We start from the raw sequence: 22,297 nt of genomic DNA on the forward strand, positions 1-22,297 counted from the left end.
GTCTCATTTGAGCAAGTTTGACCAAGTCAAATTTGGTCAAATGAAAAAACAACACTTTGACTCTAGTATTATGAACTCTAAATGAATTCAAATTGAAAAGTTTTGAATACCAAGTTTGTTAAACTCATCAAGATCTACAATTGTTGTTTTGGTCAACTTTCCATTTGAGATAGTTTGGATGGTTCAAATTTATGATTTTTAAATTTCGACGCCTACAAACTAGTTTTCGGAACCATAGATTGTCTCAAATTGAAAAGTTTTGAATACCAAGTTTGTTCAGATCATCACGATATACAATTGTTGTTTTGGTCAACTTTCCATTTGAGAAAGTTTAGACGGTTCAAATTTGTGATTTTTAAATTTCGATGCCTACAAACTAGTTTTCGGAACCCTAGATTGTCTCAAATTGAAAGGTTTTGAATATTAAGTTTGTTCAACTCATCAATATCTACAATACTTATATAGGCCATTTTTTCATTTAAAAAAGTTGTAGAATAAAAATACTATATTTTCTATATTTTTATAGGTTCAACAAAAATTTCCTGTCATTTTGGTCAAAAACCGAGAAAAAATTGAAACATTGACGTTACAATAATGTGATAATAAATTTCCTATCGAATAATATTAGATTTATTAATTTTAAGTTACAAATATATTTTTGCATTAACAAAATACTTAGTATTAGTAACATTTATATTCTATATTCATAAAAGAAATTAAAAACTTTAGGTTACAAAATTTTCCTATTTACAATAAATAATTAGTTAATCAATAGTATTTTTTAAAATAAATATTGCAAAGTATTGAAGTTGCTATAGAATTAATTGATTAACCTAGTATTAAACAAGGAGAACAAAATCAAAATCCCAAGCCTTTCCAATTACTCTGACGAGCTGCCAAAATTTTCAGGCCTTCAGTCCCGGCCCAAGCCAAAAACCGGGACTAAAGGGTGGGCGGAATAGCCCGCCCAAAATACCTTTAGTCCTGGCTGGTAACACCAACCGGGACTAAAGCTCCTTTAGTCCCGGCTGGTAAGCCGAGCCGGGACTAAAGGGTTGGACCTTTAGTCCCGGTTCGGCTTACCGGCCGGGACTAAATGGCGTTTAGTCCTGGCCTATATATATCGAACGGTTCCTGTTCTGTTCATCTTCTACTTTTTGATCTACACGTTGATCTCGTCTCTACCGCACCTGGCCGTCGAGCTCGTCTCTGCCGCGCCGCCGTCGTCGTCTATCCCCGCCCGACCTCGTGGTCGAGCCCCGCCCGGCGACCGTCGAGCTCGTCTCCGCCGTACGTCGTCCTCGCGCGAGGTGCTCAGCTCGGCCCCGTGGCCGGCCAGCACGCCCTGCCCGACCTGCCATCCGCCCCAGCTAGCCTGCTAGCTAGCTGCTCTCGGCCATATTTTTTTTTACAAAGTTTCTAGTTTTTTTAGATTGTTTTTATATATATATGTTAGATTAAAATGTATGTTAAATTTAATTACTAGTTTATTTAGATAGTTTTTTAGATAGTTTTTAGATAGTTTTTGATATATATGTTAGATTAAAATATATTAAAATTTAATTAGTAGTTTATTCTTAGTTTTTTAGTTAGTTTTTAGATAGTTTTTTATATATGTTAATTAGATTTAAATGTATTAAAATTTAATTAGTACTTTTTTAGATAGTTTTTTATTATAGTTTTTTGATATATTTAGTAATTATTATTCTATCTCTCTCTATATATGTGTTAGATTTAATTTTGATTTAGTAATTCTATCTATGTATATATGTTAGGTTTAATTAGATTTAGTAATTAATTCTATCTAGATATATGTGTGTTATTTTATTTAATTGGATTTAGTAATTATATTCTATCTCTCTATATATATGTTAGATTTAATTTTGTTTTAGTAATTGACACATGCATATTTTATTAGTAATTCTATCTCTATATCACATGCATATTTTATTTTAGTAATTTTATCTATATATCACTTGGATATTTTATTAGTAATTCTATCTATATCACATGCATATCTAGAGAGAGATTCTATATGTATACATATGTACTTAATTATTTCTATATGTACATATACATGTACTTATTTCTATGTGTTGAGAGAGAGAGAAAATTGTATCTAGAGAGACATTGATCTATGTGTTATCACATGCATATCTAGAGATATATACATATGCACTTATTTCTATGTGTTGAGAGAGAGAAATTGTATCATTCTATGTATATATATATACATGTACTTATTTCCATGTTTTTGGATCAAAAGTGTTTTTGATTCGATTCCAAAGCCTATACCTTATTATTGTTTATCCTTATGAAATATTATGTGTTATTATATTTAATTGGATTTAGTAATTCTATATGTGTTATCACATGTACTTATGTTATGTGCCATAGTAATTCTATCTATGTGTTATCTTGAAGATACAAATGGCTGCTCTGGATGATAACTTGAATGATGATATAATGGCGGATATTATCAACGCCGACACCAATGTGGATGTAGATGACATGAGTCAGTACTTTGCTGATTATGAGGATATCCTGAATATCCCGGTGGTTGAAGATCAACAAATTATCGCGCAAGAAAATACTGGTGAGGTATATTCGATTATCTATCATCTCTTATAGATGCATGCGTATGTATATTTGTTGTTAATCGTTGTGTTTCTACTCATGTAGCCGGTCTCTGGATCTACATCAACCACCGGCAAGAGTATGAAAGTCTGAGGGCCAAAAAGCCATTAGAGGGCCGTTTCATAATATCAGAATTCGACACCGACACCGGCAAACCATTGGGACCATATGCTCAGACATATGTCAATCAATGTGGGTTCATTGTAAAGGATAGGATCCTAGTTAGTGCTGGTGAATGGAAGCAGAAGATATCCGCTCCTAATGTTAGTTTTGTATCTAATCGTGACAAGAACCTAGCTTGGAGAGATATCACTCAACATTTCACATTACAAGCAGATGATGCTTTGAAGGAGCTAGTGAGGGATTAGACAATGAAGAAGATGGCAACATTGTTCCAGAGTTGGAAGAAGACATTGTATAAAAAGTTTATCTTAAAGAATGATACGCCGGATTTCAATGCTAAGGCGTTTGTCAAGTTGGAGTCCCATTGGGATGACTTCGTATAATACAAGACATCTCAAGAGAGTGAGGAACGTGTGATGATGAATCAGCAGAATGCCCGACAGAAGCAATACCATCATCGCATGGGATCAGGTGGTTATAGAAGTGCTATTCCCAAGTGACAGAACCTAGAAGCATAGAATACTGCCAAGGGAATCATACCTGAAACAATAGAGAAGAACTGACCTCAACGCGCGAAGAATTGGTTCTACGCTCATGGGGGAAGCCTAGACCCAGACACTGGCAAGCTAATTTTCGGCCAAAAAATTGAGAGAGCAACACATAGACTAGCTCGTGCTAGGGAAGAAGCTGATAGTGGTGTTTTCAAGGCCAACAGAGAGAAGGATGAATTGACATATGCCCTAGAGAATCCCGAACACGGTGGTCGAACAAGAGGCTATAGGGCGGTTCCGTGGCTACAAGCATTCCCAGCAGACAAGGATACCTACAGAAGCCGCCAGAGAAAGAAGGATGAGGAGGCAGACCGAATCCGTGTATTGGAGCAATTTGTTAATGAGTCACGACAAGCATTGCTTGAATCACATGAACGAGAAAAATCTCTTGAGGCAAGAATGCAGGAGAAGATCAAGAGGCAAGTGCAGCTAGCAATGAGTCAAATGCAATCGCAATCAACACCAGGAGTCACCATTAGCCCCGTTGGTCAGATAAAAAGCAGTTGTGCTTCCACGGAGCTGCCAGTTATTCAAGATGATGCTGGGTTGCGCTTCCCTGTTGATGACATTACCGAGCCTCTAACAACATGTGAGCTGCACATTCCAGATGGTAATAATGCATCAATCATGGTGGCTATCGGGGTTGTATCTCCAATAGACCGAACAAAGACACCAAGAATCCATGGGTCAGTTATTCAACCTGGATATGCTAGCGTCTCGGTCGATAGAGTGCTCAAAGGTTACAGCAATGTTCCTCTTGACATTGAAGGCGATGATGGGGAGAAGACACTAGGAGAAGCAGAGAAGACATTTATTCAATGGCGCAAACGCTTCATCATCATTCCTGGGGCGCCACCGCTTCTCCTACCTCACCCTAGGTACGAATGAAAGTGAATGAAATATTATTTTCCATTAATTTTATATTGCTTCAAAAATAATTGACTCACAACTTGTTTTTGTAGCAGGGTCTCCCCCCAGCCTAGCCCAATCATTCATTCCCCATCTCATCACAGCGTCGCGGGGGGCGAGATGACTTCATCCCCACGGCGATCTCCAACTCCTACACCGGCCCCATCGCCTCCACAACGATCTCCAACTCCTACACCGGCCCCACCGCCTCCACAATGATCTCCAACGCCTCCATGCCGGTCTCCAACACCGGCCTCATCGCCTCCACGCCGGTCGCCAACACCGCCCCCACCCCATCCACAGCGACGCACTACAGAGACGTCTAAGGTCCCGGCGGCAAAGAAGACCCCGAAAAAAGAGTTATTTCTCAAGAAATACTTCCTGAAAAGACTGATGAGCAAATAGCAGCTGAAGAAGACAAAAAAGTGAAAGATTTTTTTTATAGATATCCAAAAGCAGAGACAAGCGAAGCTTAAGGAGAAGCCGTACTTTTACATACCACGAGATCTGCTGAGGCAGAAGGTCGAAGCTCACAAGAAAAAGATGCTTAAACTTCGTAAGCCTCCGCCACTATCAGACTATGACCGCTCCCTCGTGAAGTCACATGATGCAGATAAGAAAAGGAAAAGAGCATCAGGGAAGGATGTCCCACAGCTCGGACAACAGAAGCAACCAATGCAAAATCTTGTTGCTAATGAATATGGTTCCAACATAGAAGTCTATCGACTAGACAACTCTGGAGAAGTGTCGGTTCAAGACCTTAATGCTTTTTTTGAACTAACTAGTTTAACCTTGGATCAATTAACGGGCAAAGCTCCAATCCAGAACCTGAAAGTTGATACCTGGAAGACTTATAAATTTGGCAAAAGTCTGTACAACCCTGCGACTCTGAATGAATTGGGTACGCAAATGTACTTGCTCAACAAGTGGTACATGCAGGCGTGTGGCGGGGGTGAGGAGTAGATCTTTGTCAGATTTAGAGACCATCATTACTTCCGTGGCGATGACATCTTACATATTAGTTTCGAAGAATTGCATCAACTATACCACATGGACGCTCTGGACAAATCAATCATTAGCTGCTTTTGTTTGTAAGTGATTCTTACTTTTATTTAATAAACTCACTTCCATGCGTATGTGTATATAATTATCCTCACATGTAACTTATATTTATATACAGATTCCAGATGTCAGAGCTCCAAAGAATACAAGACACCAGTGTTGGCTTCATTGATCCTTATATCGTATTCAAAACCGATATTATTATCAAGGAGCAGTGGGTATCTGAAGCACAGAAGAATATCATGAGGTTCTTCGTGAAGCAGCACGACAAAACAACAATACTTTTCCCGTACAACTTTGAGTAAGTGTTAATAATAATGTAGTCTACACATTTTATGTAATATCAATACAACTTATATGCATGTACGTGTGTGTATAAACCAATGCAGGTTTCACTGGATACTCATTGTCATTGAGTTAAACTCAAGTCGGTTAGTAATCTTGGACTCGTTGAGAAAAGAGCGGGTACTATACCAAGATATGATAGACATTATCTAGGGGTAATTTCGATCTCTCGCGCACAACTATTATTGAATAGACTTTGCCATAATTTATTAACGATGGTACATTATTGGTCGCACAGGGTTTGAAAAGAGTTTATTCAGCAACACCGCAAGGATTGCAAGGCACCACTTAATGTAGTTGAAATACCAGTAAGTTGTACTATATATACTTCCCCACGTGTTTAATTACTATATCGTACTTCAATTTACGTGTGAGATGATGAGAACAATCTACTTCTCGTACAGTGGTGTTTGCGGCAGCAACCAGGTAATAACTTGTATGGATACTACGTTTGTGAATTTATCACTGCACACATAAGAAGAACTCCTGAAGATGTCCTCAGAGTACGTATATATCAATTTTTTATTTATTTTTAAATGAATATATATATATATGTATTCATAATTTTCCTTTTATTTCAAATGCAAGACTGAATGGTTGAAATAAAGGGTCATGCAAAAAGACCATCTGAAAGGAGTTCAAGAGTCAATAGCAGGATTTCTTCTAGAAAAAGTGTTAAATCCCAACGGCGAGTTCTACTTTGATCCTAAGGAATAAATGATGTAAATTAAATGTTTATTGATATCGTTATTTTCGAGAACAAGATTATGAAAGTGTTGTATATATACATATATATCTATAATATATATAGTTTCATACTTTATTCGAATATAATAATGCTCGAGATGAGAATTAGATATAATTATATGCGTGCGTGTATTTATATTAGCAGCGTAGAATACGTACATAAAAATATATTATATATTAAACAAATATATGTAACTGAACTGAAAACAAATTAAACAAAAAAAAGAAAAAGAAAAGGAACATTTAGTCCCGGTTGGGGTTACCAACCGGGACTAAAGGGTGCGGCCATGTTTGCTCGGCTGGAGGGCCTTTAGTCCCGGTTGGTGTTAGTCCCGGGATCGTTGTCCCGGCGCGGTAACCGGGACTGAAGGTTTCACCTTTAGTCCCGGGATCGTTGTCCCGGCGCGGTAACCGGGACTAAAGGCCGTTACCGCCCGGGACAACAAGGCCATCCTATAGTAGTGATCAGACCACTTGACCTTTCTGAATTATTCTTCTGATACTCCTCATCCTTCCTTGACCTGGGCACTGTAGGCGGTGTCATGAACCGATATGTTGGGAGTTATCCTGTTTTCCAACGCCGCCTTCCATGCATGTGTAGTCCTGTCGACGCGGGACCCATAGGATACCCCGCAAAGGACAGAGAAGATCTAGTCTAACTAGGATTCTTCCCCTGTAATCTTAGTAGTATAACTATTAAGCAATCCTACTAGGATATCTCAATATAAACCGACTAGGACTCTGGCCTCCTGACTATATAAAGGAGGGCAGGGCTCCTAAGACGGAGAGGACGATTGTACAACACAACACTTGACGATCAATCCAACGCAAAGGCTAAGGCCGACTGGACGTAAGGTTATTACTCGATCTACGATCGAGGGCCTGAACCAGAATAAATCGACTGTGTCTTGCGTTAACCATCGAGTTCGGCACACGCCGAAGCCCGAACATACTGCCCCGGGTACCCCCGTGGCAGGCTATTGGTGGTAAAACATCGACAGCTGGCGCGCCAGGTAGGGGCCTTCGGCGACTTTGCATCCGAGAACTCGATGGACCTCGACAACATAACCTTCCCGACAGGATCAACTTTCATCTTCGGCTCATGGATCTGCGAGGCAGACAACAACGGCAACCTTCAGGGCCATCTCCTCAGAGATCCAGATCATCATAAAGAATTTCATGTTTCATCAAAAACAACGGATCAGCTCACCAGAAGATTCGCACAGATCACAGTATCCGATTCAAATCAGATTTCACGGCCACTCGTATCCGATTCGAATTCAAACATCAAGGCGAAGTTTTATCCAAGTGCTTTCAAGAATCCGAGTTCTTTTTCGGCAAGATTCCGGAGCACATCCCAAAACAACTCGGATTACCTTCCGATTTCTTCCAAGAAGTCGAGTTCTTTTCCATTTGGGCTCGACAACATGGCAAAATCCTATCAAGGACAGTTCGAAAGATCTTTCAATCCAAGATGCGGGATACCACTGACAGGAGCTCAGGAAGGTCTCGTACTAACAATAACATCCCAAGACTGCATCATCCACTGGCCGGGTTCTATTCCTGAGGACAGCAGTACCCAACTAGTCGGCACGACGACGACAGCAATTCTACCCTACCAAGAAGGAGACTCGATTTACGACACCGAGGCACCCGCTAAAGTTATTAGCGACTCTGACAGCATAAAAACTAACGCCAATAACAGAACGACTCATGCGCGAGAAGTACTCATGGTTCGACGACCGCGATCACCGATCCGACTATAGCTGGCATGACCGTCACCAAGGTACTAATCGATGGAGGAGCTGGGCTTAACATCATCTTTTCAGAAACTCTAAGAAAAATGAGACTACAACTCGCCGGGATGATTACACCAACAAGCACACCTTTTTACGGAATAGTACCCGGCAAAGCAGCCATGCCACTCGGACAAATTACTTTACCTGTTACCTTTGGGACTCCTTCAAACTACCGAACAGAGTTTATCAAATTCGAAGTCGCCGACTTCGATTCATCATATCATGCAATCCTGGGACGTCCAGCACTGGCCAAATTCATGGCAATACCACATTATCCGTACTTACTGCTTAAGATGCCAGGACCCCACGGTATCCTTTCTCTTCGAAGCGATTTAAAACGCGCTTTTGACTGCAACGTTCAGGCGATCCAAATTGCAGCCAAAGCGCAAGCTGACAATGGGAGAAAAGAAATAGCCACAATCGCGGCAGAAACAAGCCAAGAAGAATTAGAAATACCAGCTAAAAAACCCAGTATCATCGCACCACCAAAGGAAGCCGATGTCAAGCAAATCGACTTAGGCACGGGCGACACCTCCAAGACAGCAACTATCAGTGCTCACCTCTCGGAAAAATAGGAACTCGCGCTCACCAACTTTCTTCGGGACAACAAAGATATCTTCGCTTGGAAGCCAGCCGACATGCCAGGAGTCCCAAGAGAGTTGGCTGAGCACAGAATTGATGTTAACAAAAGCTCCAAACCTGTAAAACAACGGCTACGACGATTCTCACCCGACAAGAAGGCAGCAATTAAAAAGGAAATAACAAAACTGATAGCAGCCGGATTCATCAAGGAGATCCTACATCCAGACTGGCTAGCAAACCCGGTCCTTGTACAGAAGAAAAACACGGACGAGTGGCGCATGTGCGTTGATTACACAGATCTCAACAAACATTGCCCAAAAGATCCGTTCGGACTACCACGCATTGACCAGATAGTTGACTCGACAGCAGGATCTGCGTTATTATCTTTTCTCGATTGCTATTCAGGGTATCATCAGATCGCACTAAAAGAAGAAGACCAGAGCAAAACATCTTTCATCACCCCGTTTGGTGCCTACTGTTACAAGACCATGTCGTTTGGGCTAAAAAACGCTGGCGCCACGTACCAAAGAGCTATCCAGACTTGCCTTGGGAATCAAATCGGTAAAAATGTGGAAGCATACGTGGACGACGTGGTGGTGAAAACAAAAGACCCAGACACCCTAATTGAAGACTTACAGCAAACGTTCGAAAATTTGAAGAAATGGAGATGGAAATTGAATCCAAATAAATGTGTATTTGGAGTTCCCTCAGGGCAACTACTCGGATTTTTGGTCAGTCAACGCGGAATCGAAGCCAGCACCAAGCAAATTCGAGCCATAACAGAAATGGGCCCACCTAGAAGTGTCAAAGATGTGCAGAAACTAACAGGATGCATGGCGGCCCTCAACCGTTTCATATCAAGACTCGGCGAAAAGGGGTTGCCTTTCTTTAAACTACTAAAGAAGACAGACAAGTTCGAGTGGACAATAGAAGCCGACGAAGCTTTCAAAAAACTTAAAGAATACCTCACTTCATCGCCTATCCTGACACCTCCAAAGAAAGATGAAGATATGATGCTATATATCGCGGCAACTCCCACAGTAATCAGCACAGCAATAGTCATAGAAAGAGAAGAACAAGGGCGTGCGTATAAAGTACAACGTCCAGTATACTACATCAGCGAAGTACTGTCAGAATCCAAAATCCGGTACCCACATGTACAAAAACTACTCTACGCTTTACTCATTACCTCTCGGAAGCTTCGCCATTATTTCGAAAGCCACAAGATTACTGTAGTGACAGATTTTCCACTCGGAGACATCCTACACAACAAAGACGCCACAGGGCGCATATCCAAGTGGGCAGTTGAAATTGGAGCTCTGGACATCATTTTCACCCCACGGAAAGCAATCAAATCCCAAGCCCTCGCCGATTTCGTGGCCGAATGGACAGAGATCCAACAGCCCTTATCAGATACAATCCTCGACCATTGGAAGATGTACTTTGATGGATCACTCAAACTAGGCGGGGCCGGAGCGGGCGTTCTCCTCATTTCTCCAGAAGGAAAACAACTCAAGTACGTCCTTCAGATATTATGGCAAGCTACAAATAACGAAGCAGAATATGAAGCCCTCATCCACGGGCTACGAGTCGCGATTACCCTCGGAATAAAAAGATTACTCGTATACGGCGACTCAGCAGTGGTCATCAACCAAGTCAACAAAGATTGGGACTGCACCAAAGAAAACATGGGTGCTTATTGTGCCGAAATACGGAAACTTGAAAAACACTTCCAAGGATTAGAAATTCTACACGTTCTACGCGATTCCAACATTGCAGCAGATGTCCTTGCCAAGCTCGGATCAGACAGAGCAAAGGTTCCACCCGGCGTATTCATAGAGGAGCTATCAGTTCCCTCCATCAAACAACCCGGTGAAACAACACATGAAATTCAGGCTAAAGGCGTTCAGATCTTGATAATCAGCACTTCATGGACTCAAGTTTTCATCGACTATATCAAAGAAAACAAACTACCAGCAGATAAGGCAGAAGCCACCCAAGTAATTCGCAGAAGCAAAAACTACGTTCTAGTAGGAGATAAACTTTACAGAAGAGCAGCATCATCAGGAGTACTCCTAAAATGTGTTTCGTTTCAAGAAGGTAAAGAGATCCTAGACGAAATACACTCAGGTTGCTGTGGAAATCATGCCGCTTCAAGGACACTAGTTGGCAAAGCTTTTCGCACCGGATTCTACTGGCCAACCGCTTTGAAAGACGCAGAAGAGCTTGTCAAAAAATGCAAAGGTTGCCAAATGTTTGCAAGACAAGCCCATGTACCAGCTCACAATCTCATCTGCATCCCACCCGCTTGGCCTTTTTCCTGCTGGGGGCTAGATCAAGTAGGACCCCTAAAAAAAGCAAAAGGCGGCTTCGAGTACATCTTTGTGGCAATCGACAAGTTTACCAAGTGGATTGAATACAAACCACTAGCGAAATACAGCGCGACAAAAGCAGTCGAGTTCATCCAAGACATTATGCACCGCTTCGGCATGCCAAATCGAATCATCACAGACCTAGGCTCACCCTTCACAGCTACAGAATTCAAAAGCTGGGCTCAAGACTGTGGTTTCAGTATAGACTATGCGTCCGTTGCACATCCAGAAGCCAACGGACAAGTAGAAAGAGCTAATGGACTCATACTAGCCGGATTAAAACCAAGGTTATACGAAGAACTAGTGGACTATGGGTCCAAATGGATTGAAGAACTACCGAAAGTAGTGTGGGGACTACGAACTCAAATAAGCAGAGCAACAGGCCACTCACCTTTCTTCCTAGTTTACGGGTCAGAGGCCGTACTACCCGCCGACTTGATCTGGACATCCCCAAAAATAGAACAATATGATGAAGGAGAAGCAGAACACACAAGAAGATTAGAACTCGACAGCTCAGAAGAAATCAGAATAAACGCTACCCTCCAATCAGCTAGATACCTACAAGGTTTAAGACGGCACTACAACAAGAGTACCCAACCTCGATCACTACAAGTCGGAGACTTAGTGCTAAGAAGGATACAAAAGACTGATGGACGACATAAGCTACTCAGTCCTTGGGAAGGCCCGTTCATTGTCACAAAAGTCACCGGACCCGGCACATACAAGTTAATGACCGAAGATGGAAAAGAAGTCAGCAATACATGGCACATCAGCCAGCTAAGAAGATTCCATGCATAAAAACAACTCAGGAAAAAACAGACATGCAAGCCACAAGGGACCTACGTTCACAATCAACGAAAGACAATACTCTTCAAAAACATATGTATCAGTTCATACTCATGATCAATAAAGATGATATTCATCCACAGCATGTCTTGTCATGACTTCCAACGAGTTGTTTTCACGAAACAAAAAGCAAAATGGCTGAAAATATGCCTGAGCATCCCGGCCGAGAGCAAAATAGCTGAAAAGACGCTTGAGCCCGCCGATGAGGGTAGCTAAAAGCTAACACCCGAAACAAAAAGCAAAATGGCTGAAAACATGCCTGAGCATCCCGGCCGAGAGCAAAATAGCTGAAAAGACGCTTGAGCTCGCCGATGAGGGTAGCTAAAAGCTAACACCCGAAACAAAAAGCAAAACGGCTGAAAATATGCCTGAGCATCCCGGCCGAGAGCAAAATAGCTGAAAAGACGCTTGAGCTCGCCGATGAGGGTAGCTAAAAGCTAAACACCCGAAACAAAAAGCAAAATGGCTGAAATTATGCCTGAGCATCCCGGCCGAGAGCAAAATAGCTGAAAAGACGCTTGAGCCCGCCGATGAGGGTAGCTAAAAGCTAACACCCGAAACAAAAAGCAAAATGGCTGAAAACATGCCTGAGCATCCCGGCCGAGAGCAAAATAGCTGAAAAGACGCTTGAGCTCGCCGATGAGGGTAGCTAAAAGCTAACACCCGAAACAAAAAGCAAAATGGCTGAAAATATGCCTGAGCATCCCGGCCGAGAGCAAAATAGCTGAAAAGACACTTGAGCTCGCCGATGAGGGTAGCTAAAAGCTAACACCCGAAACAAAAAGCAAAATGACTGAAATTATGCCTAAGCATCCCGGCCGAGAGCAAAATAGCTGAAAAGATGCTTGAGCTCGCCGATGAGGGTAGCTAAAAGCTAACACCCGAAACAAAAAGCAAATTGGCCAAGTCGACCGAAGTCTAACTTTAAAAGACCCTCCAGCACTTCGTTCCGAAAAGAAAGAGGCTCGGGGGCTACAACTAGATGGGTGTGTCTTTTCTTCAAAAGAGCACAAGCACCACTCAAGAAAGCACTCGGATGCCGAAGTTTATCGAAGCTGCATTCTATACCGAGTCGTTTTACATAGTGCGGGCGAAAGGTTGCTTACGTGAAGATCTACATCTAACAAAGTCATCACACGGACAAAGCACTCGACGAATCACAAAAGGAATGATAAAAGAAAGGTACCCGACAAATCAAGGGGCCCCATAAGAATAACACATAGAGCCGTTTTGCGGAGCAGAGACGGGAACAGAACAAGGCACTCAACAAGTCAAATAACTTCAACCGCACCCAAGCAAAGAATACATCAACAAGAATAAAGAATCTTCATTCAAAAAAAGGAGTGTAATATTACAAGGGGATGCTCAAGCGAGTCAGGCATTGTCATCAGAGAGGGAAAGGTCGATATTTAGACCATCTACAATCCTACTGGCTAGATCTTCGACCTCAGGCTCCATCTTTTCAACGGCGTCAAGATATTCTTGGCTTTCAGCTTCTTCCGCTATCTTCGAGAGAGGTGCCTCCGGAGCAAGGACCCGGACCTGGGCCAGCACATTTTTGGTACATACTTGGGCGCACCTCTTCGCGAACTCTTGGAAACGAGTCGGAATCCGAGGAATGAACTGCGCCCAAGATTGCCCGTCATCCGCCGAAGTCCGGAGGACGTCGGCTACCGAACGAAAAGATTTCCACAAGGCATTCCAATTTTCGGTAGCCGTCGCCAGCTTCCCAGATAGGCCTTCAATGGTTTTTTGGGCCTGCACAAGATCTCTGTCAGCTCCACGCCTAATCAGCCTAGCAAGGGCGAGTTCTTCCTCAGCGTGAGTATTTACCTCCTCAGCTCTATTATGACTAGAACGGACAAGGGCCTTCATTTCATCAATACTCTCCGAGAGTTTCTGTTTCTCAACTCGGAGAGCTAGAACAGAACACCAAAGAACATGTCAGCAGAAAAAGAAGTCAAAATACAAGAAGGAACAGACAGAACCCGCGGCACCTTTGTTTTCTTTCTTCGCAGACTCCACCGCAGCATCTCTCTGTTTCTCCGTCTCCACAACCCGGGCGCGAAGGGCTTTTTCCTCCTTTTGGTGCAACTGACGCTCCGTCTCCAACTCAGCCCGGAGAAGGCCAAGATCGGCTTTCAGAGCGTCCACCTCCGAAGACAACTTCCTCTCATTTTCAGATGAGAAAAAGAAGCTGGAATGATCACGAGAAAAAGACTGAACAGAAAGAGGCAAAGAGAAACGGGGCGTAAGAATAGAAGAAAAACAAGCATACAAAAGAAAAGTGGCAGTAAAATTTACCTGGAGCTTTTCACCAAAAGAAGTCGCGAGGGTCGACAAGCTCCCCCAGGCTGCGGTCAGCTCCGATAACCGATGAGTGGCATCGAATTGTTGCACCACGTCATCGGACAGAGAAGGGCCGCCGGAGGCAAAAGAAGGGGAAAGAGAAGCCGGCCGGGGCGAAGCAGGAGCGACCAGAGCAACCTCCAGGGAAGCCGGAGCCAAATCCCCAGAAGAACTCGGCGCGACGGCCACGGTTACCTCCGGAGCGACCAAGCCCGCAACTCCGCCAGGTAGCTCTGAAGCCCCCGCCGCAACTTCATCAACAGAATGTTGCGAGTCTCGAAGCTCAGGACTCGTTGGCACGGCGGGAAGCAGAGAAGAAGTCGATGGAGAAATTAAAGAAGACGAAGCACTGAAAAAGTAATAAAAGGAAGCACCAATAAGAACCAGAGGAAGGAAGATAAAAGCCAAAAAGATGAAGCAAGAATCTACTCACCTGGCTACTTTTTTCCTCGCGAAGCCAAGAGAAGGCCTCGCAGGGGGAACCACGACGGCGAAGACGTCCCCGTCACCCATCGACGGGAGCGGGACAGCCGACAACGGAGCCACGGAAGAAGCCGGAGCTGGAGCCGTGGAAGAACTCCGCACCGGAGGAGCAGTACAGCTCGGGGCAGAAGAAGCCAAAGAACTCGACCACGGAGCTTCGGAAGAAGTCGGCGCAAGAGTATCGGAAGAACTCACACCCGACCTCCGATTACTTCAAAAAAGTTCAAGACTAAGATTAAAAACAAAGAGAAGAAATTCAATGCGACAAGAATATGAAAAACAACTCACCGCCGCGTGATAAGGGGAACTTCATCATCCTCTTCTTCCTCAGCCAGCGAAACCAGAGCACCCGCTGAAAAAAGAGACGAAAAGTACTCGGCTCAAGAGAGAAACATGAAAATAAAAGAACAAAAAGTACTAAATGTGCTCACCTAAGAGCATGCTAGCAACAACTGGAGTACCTGAAGGAGTACTTGGTTTGCGAGGCTTCTTGGAGACAGGCAAGCTAGATGAAGACCCGTCCATTCGTCCCCTCTTCGGGACGCTGCGAGGGCCGCGAGGGACTAGACGAGGAACATACTCTTCATATACATCATCAGATACCCCAGGAAGGGCTGTAAAAGTTTGAGACTTACTAATTACAGAAGTACCGGCTAAATGATCCCCAGCCTCCGCCACAGCAGGGAGAACATCAAGGCGGATCGGATCAACAAAGTTCCGACCGAGCACCTACAAAGAAAAGACAAAACACCAAGACGAAGAAAAACTAAGCAAGAACGGACGCAGAAAGAGTACATAAAGAACTCAAATAAAAAGAAAAAGGAGGATAGACAACTCACAGCTGGGGGCGGGTTGTTGGCCGAGTACTCAGGGACGGCAGGAGGAATGACGCTCACTCCTTTCAGCATCTTCTGGAGACGCTCGAGTACCTCCTCACCGGTCAGCTCAAGAGCTGGAACCATGCGCGAAGAATCCTCGGCCCCAGAATACTCAAAGCCGAGATGTCCCCGCTCTTTCAAGGGCTGAACCCGACGGCGAAGAAAACTTGAGACAATACCAAAGCCGGTCAATCCTTGCTGTTTCAGCGTACTAATCCTATCAAGGAGAGGTTGGATCGCCTGAATCTCAGCAGGAGACTCAAGCTTTTTGTCCCACCGGTCGTTCGCCACAGGACCAGATCCGGAGTGGACAACAAGAGAAGGGATCAAATTGGCAGCGTAAAACCACTCGGCGCGCCAATCCTTGACGGAATCGACCAGGTCATAATCAAAAAACTTGATTTTAAGACCCTGGCGAAACTGAATCCCGCAACCGCCAAGGACACTGGTTTCCTCGCGGCGGGGTTGAGGTTTCAGGCGAAAGAAAAAACGAAAAAGAGATAGAGAAGGAGGAATTCCAAGGAAGGCTTCACAAAGATGGACAAAAACAGAAAGATGGAGAACGGCATTGGGGGTTAGATGGTTCAAACTAACCCCGAAATACCCAAGAAACTGATGAAGGAAGACAGAAGCAGGGAGACAGAGACCAGCGCGGACAAAAGAGACAAAAAGGACAATCTCACCAGGACCAAGAGCCGGAACCCGATGCTCGCCCGGAACTCTCCATTCAGCGATGACTTTGTTCTGGATCAAGCCATCGCTAACGAGCTCGCGCAGCTGGTCTTCGCTGGTTGTTGGAGCCGGCCAAACCTTCTGAGCCGCCCTCATGGCCACGAACTCCTGGTTTTCGATCAAAGAAAGCGACGACTCCTCGTCCACAAAAGTCGCCTGAGATTTGCTTGCGGTCTTCTTCTTTCCCATGAATTGGCGGAAGCAACAAAGGTGCTAAGGAGGATTAAGCTAGGACGATGGAGCTCGGGCGATAACGACAATGACGGCGGCGGTTTTCTGAGAACTAGGGTTTAAAGGAAAGAGCTGGGTGACAAGGGAAAGAAGATAAAAGGTCTTTAAATAGATTTCTCAGTGATACAAACGGCCCATGAGGCCCGTTAAAGCACATCGTGGGAAAACAACGGTCCATTTACCGACGCAGCTAAAACAACGGAGGGCACGAATCCACACAACGGTACGAACCAACGAGCAGATTTCAGACTTATCCGCGCAGCAACACAGCAGGGTTATCAGATGACCACAGGAACAACTCGTTGAACCAAGAAGAAAGAAGGGGCTACCTCACGAGTAACAAAAGAACCCGGTTATGTAAGAAGGAACTCGGTTGTCTCATGAATGACAGGGATCACAACAGAAGAATCAAAGACAACTCAGAAGACAAGACTCGTTACATTACAAGCGACTTCAAAAATAGAAGATTACAAACCCTACAAGACCCAACGAACTCGGCACCACGAAAAGCAAAGTAGCAAAGAGGAACACGGACACGACTAGGCTCTGGAACGACTACGTGTCCCAAATTGCTACTCGGAAGGACAGACCGCCATCAGCTACACTGTTTTCTTCAAAGGACGAACGCAGTGCATCCAAGGCGGAAATCGGCAGCACGGCAGGGCAACATGGAGCAGAGAAGGCCGGCGGGCATCTGTCTACCCAAGACCGATGTGATGCTGGATATGGTGTTGATCTGCACCGGACGGTCTCAAGACAGGCGACGAGGATCAACCCAGAACTGCCGGATGAAGGAACGAAGCCCACATCACAAGACTTCCTCCAACTACCACCACGTACATCCTGGCACAATGCTGTCGCGGGATTAGCCTACCTCTAATCCCTATCACAAAACTTCCTCCAGCTACGACAAGACACACAGGAACTACAAAATACGCCCGGGGGCTGCTCTACTTCACAAACTACCATGTTCACAACCAAGAAGGTTTCAACAGAATGTCCAATGGATGAAAACAAGCACTCCGGGACGGTATTTATAGGCCAAAGGATCGGCGCACATGGACCAGGAGCACCAACGAAATAAGACCAACAAAGGACACAGTGAAAAGACAGGACTCAGTAATGGACGACTCAGGCGAGAAGAAACAGTACTCGAAGACGGGCATATTCGGAGGAATATACTAGCACAGTACAACCCGTGAACAAAAGGCATTTACGCTCAACCACCACAATACAACTACATCTGGCAACAGCAGACTATCAAAGAATACGCCAAGACCTCGCATCCGAGTTCTTCCTGAAACAAAAAGAACCCGGACATAAGCTCGGAGGCTACATGCCGCGAAACTACTCGGATAACGAAATAATCCAAGTCTCGGAGACTACTTCAGAACACAAATTCTTCAAACAACATAAAAGATCAAGATCCTCCAACTTTTTGTTCCAAATAGCAAGAGGATCGGGGGCTACACTCAGTGAGTGCACTTTTTCCTCGAAAAAGCGCACGTCACCAAAAGATTTCCTCAACACAGACCACTTCAAGACAAGATCCTCCAGCTCCTTGTTCCAAATAGCAAGAGGCTCGGGGGCTACAACTAGATGGGTGTATTTTTTCTTCAAAAAGCACTCGCGACTCAAGGATCCCAAGAAGCGCTACAAGGTTTCACTCCAGAAAGCACTCGGATGACATTTTGTTCCTACTCAACCAGATTTGAAGGAGCAGAGCGAGACTTTCAGAGCTCAACCATGAAGTGCTCGGGGGCTTATCGACGCGGGACCCATAGGATACCCCGCAAAGGACAGAGAAGATCTAGTCTAACTAGGATTCTTCCCCTGTAATCTTAGTAGTATAACTATTAAGCAATCCTACTAGGATATCTCAATATAAACCGACTAGGACTCTGGCCTCCTGACTATATAAAGGAGGGCAGGGCTCCTAAGACGGAGAGGACGATTGTACAACACAACACTTGACGATCAATCCAACGCAAAGGCTAAGGCCGACTGGACGTAAGGTTATTACTCGATCTACGATCGAGGGCCTGAACCAGAATAAATCGACTGTGTCTTGCGTTAACCATCGAGTTCGGCACACGCCGAAGCCCGAACATACTGCCCCGGGTACCCCCGTGGCAGGCTATTGGTGGTAAAACATCGACAAGTCCTTCCTTATTTTTGACTAACACATTACAAACGTGCACATGCAGTAGACGAAGCACTTGGACTTTTGACCCTTGGTCGCTTAGTATATCGGCTTGAGGAGTAGACATGCCATGCGAAACTGCCGATGCAACTGGAGTATCGGATCCTTGAGTCTCATGGAGTCAATGTCCACAGCCGATTCTATTTCGGGAGAGGCTATTGACATGTGTATGGAACCAATTCGCCGATCACGTATATGCAACCAGTCTGCCAGCCACGTATATGCACATATATCTTCTATACGCCAACTTGATCCTGATTCCGGCCCGCTTCCTTTTCTTTACATTTCCTCAAGGCGCACATCTCCTGGACTCCTGCTGCACGCACCTGTTGCTGCATCTCATATTGGAGTTGGAAACTCATAATATGACCGGCTAATTTGGAATTATTCTATTTGGCGTAAATTCGACGGCCGTGTAGTACGTCCAGCAACGCATCCCGGACCTTCTCCACAACAGCAGCACATGGCCGGAGAATAGCAGATCAATGGCACGTTGCAAACTTGAGGTATTGAACTCTTGCATCTCCACAGCGCACACGGTCGTCTACTGTTGAGGTATCTTTGCTAGCGACAGCTCCACCCGAGCTGGTCACGTCGCGTCTGCCAGGTCAAGTGGCTTCATCACCTGATGCATCAGCTGAAGTGGAAACTGAGCCAGTACTAGCACCCCCAGCCGATCTCTATATATCTGGACTCTTGATTCTTGACTGCTTGTAGTAAAAGACATCATCGGCTTTTATTGACATACGTGCCATCGGCTGTCATAAGTTGAAGTTTTTTTAGCTTAACGATGGATTTGATGTGCCCCTTGAATGTGTGCAGCTCCCTGGACCTGACTACATCGGCGTACTTTGTGACCTGCTCGGCGAGCTCTGACAGTTCATGGCAGTCCTGGTTGTCGTCGCCGAAGAAGTCGGGATTGACGATAGCCTGGTTGAGGCTGTGCAACATCCTCTGCACCGTGCCAGCGCTTCTCGTTCATCCTCGCCATAGTTGGCCAACATGGTACTCAAGATCATGCTCAACTCGAATTCTTCATATGATGCTCGATGCATTCGGGGCCATATTCACTGCAATGTTGATGTCCGTCTTCCTCAGTGTCGACATGTTGTTCACGCCATCGCTGGCATGCCGTAGATGTGTCATGATCTCGTACTTGCACTTTAGGAACATCCTGGTGGATCCATCTACCTTGTTGATTGGACTGTCCATCGCCGGTCTTGTTCTCCATGTTGTCGTGTCGCAGTGGATCGAACAGCGGCAGGAGACCGATGAACTGCCATGGTCTGTTGGTGCTTTTCTTTTCTCAGAGACCTATTGGGACGATAAGCCCACAGAGCGAAAGTCGTTGTCGGCGTAGCTTGCTGATCAGCACGTGGATCTTTTCTCGGCACTCCGACATGGCAGATGATCTGCTCGGGGTCCACATCATTCTCCTTTTGGACTTGTTCTTTGTTACGTGACCATGCTTCATCGGCCATTAGCTTCTCAATAAAAAAAACTTCACGTATTTTGAGAAGCACGTACCATGCATGGACGTATACACATTTGCTAGCTTATTCCATTATATGTCAACGTATATGTATGCATGATAACGTGAAGAGATTTGCTAGCTTCATAGCCGATTCTTTCTTTTTTTAGGAAGTGACCAGTTAATTATTCTTATCGGCTCAACTCCTTTGCCATGAGTTTGAACAATGGGAATATTTATTATTCAGCCAACGATCACTGCTCAAAAATTTTCAGTTGATGACGAGGCAATTTGAAGAAGTATCTCCTCAGTAGGGATGAAAACGGTACGGATATTTTTCGACCGTATTCGAAACCAAATTCGTTTAGAGGGGTTGAGAACTGTCCGTATCCGAGTCCGGATATCCAATATCCGATACCGTATCTTTATCCGAATACTCAAATCGCATATTTATGATGTCGATATCGAATCGTATCATATCCGACATAGTTGACACTATCCGTATTCGAATCCAAATCCGGACAGAAATATGAAAACAAATGTAATATCAGTGATATCCGTCCGTATCTGATCCGTTTTCATCCCTACTCCTCAGTCTATCGGCTATTTATAGTAGCTTGCAAGCCTGCACAAACCTGTGTTCGGTCTCCACGTCTGTTTGTCGTGCGAACATATGCAAAGAATACTTAACTATCTCCATGCAAAATTTCCATTTATCTCTTCACACATACGCACTCCATGCCGTAATATACTTGGAGTCCGATATTACGTCATCAGCGGTCGGCTTTTTGCCTATTTTAATAGTCGATGAATAAATCCAAGGCAAATTACCTATATGAATCACATAGTTCCGGCTCCAGTTATCTTGTGCTGATTTTATTTCTTGCCCAGACCCAACCATGCTTAATCATTGTGAATAGTTCTCTTGTAAAATCCATGTCAGCAAGTTGCCCTCGAGCCGAACTCAAGCCAAGTTCAGCTACTATAGTATCTGAATTAGTATGCTTGGACATATCAACAAGAGCTCGATTATCTTTTCCTTTAGTATTCCGTAAATCATCGGCTTTATGTCCTTGTCGATCGGCTACAGACTTCATCAACTTATATGGTCTGACTAATTATCTTGAGATTCTATCAGCTTGATGTCTGTGCATTCTCACTCCGATTTGAAAGCTAATAGAATATCCATAAAGAAGCCATCAAATTTTTTGCAGATCAGCCACCATATCAATGCTATTTAAATATGCTCCGAACACTTCTCAATACTTCACCGATGTTTAGCCGATGCCATATAATCATACTCTAGATCTATGACTTAATGCAGCATGATGACAACGGTAGCACTTCAGTAATCTTCCATAGGATGCTTCATGATTATCTATCTGGCCATCTTTGTGCACGCTTAGCCAAATAGGACAATAATCACTTAGCGGTGGAGTGCAGGAGCAGCAGCTTTTAATCTTCTTAAGCTTATCAACCAGGATGTCAACGTGTTGCCATATGCCACAACCAGCCTCATGTAGATGACACGTACAGAAGAATTGGCTTGCAGGCTTCGTGCAATGGCAAATCTCAGTGATATCGAAGATGTTCCCAGAATAGTCTCAAAGATTCAGCTCAAATATTTAATGATTAATTTGGTTGACTTCCGATCAGACGATTGTGGTCTCACTAGACGTGCCAAAAAACGTGTTGATACAAAAATGTGGTAATGTGATCAACACGTAACAAGCCAGAAGAATCTGCTTGATGGAGCAAGGCTGGAGATCCGCTTGGCTTCAAACATAGGACCGGTCGGCTTTGAGGCCGGAGACGTGCCAGTCAATTTGACCCTACAATTATACGACTTTGAAAGCCAATAAATAAGGCCATCGACTAAATAGTCGATATCCAGCATATCCATCAAAGAAAGATCTTTAAATCAAGGATGATCGACTAATATTAAATAATAATGACGTAAATCAAAATAACCGATTC

General features: G+C 44.2%; 1 protein-coding gene across 1 annotated transcript; it reads right to left on the bottom strand.

Annotated features, from left to right (window-relative positions):
* Nucleotides 1-13,231: 13,231 nt before the first annotated feature.
* LOC136515670 (uncharacterized) lies at nucleotides 13,232-18,800 on the bottom strand. The gene is made up of 8 exons (XM_066509198.1): nucleotides 15,645-18,800; nucleotides 15,441-15,534; nucleotides 15,267-15,368; nucleotides 14,756-14,882; nucleotides 14,278-14,671; nucleotides 13,971-14,193; nucleotides 13,807-13,892; nucleotides 13,232-13,731 (listed from the first exon to the last, which is right to left on the bottom strand). Exons 1-8 carry the CDS (start codon nucleotides 16,602-16,604, stop codon nucleotides 13,348-13,350), a joined length of 2,370 nt encoding a protein of 789 aa, XP_066365295.1. The 5' UTR covers nucleotides 16,605-18,800; the 3' UTR covers nucleotides 13,232-13,347.
* Between the last annotated feature and the right edge of the window lie 3,497 nt (nucleotides 18,801-22,297).

The sequence above is a fragment of the Miscanthus floridulus genome, chromosome 17 (assembly GCF_019320115.1).
Source record: "Miscanthus floridulus cultivar M001 chromosome 17, ASM1932011v1, whole genome shotgun sequence".
Classification (NCBI taxonomy): Eukaryota; Viridiplantae; Streptophyta; class Magnoliopsida; order Poales; family Poaceae; genus Miscanthus; species Miscanthus floridulus.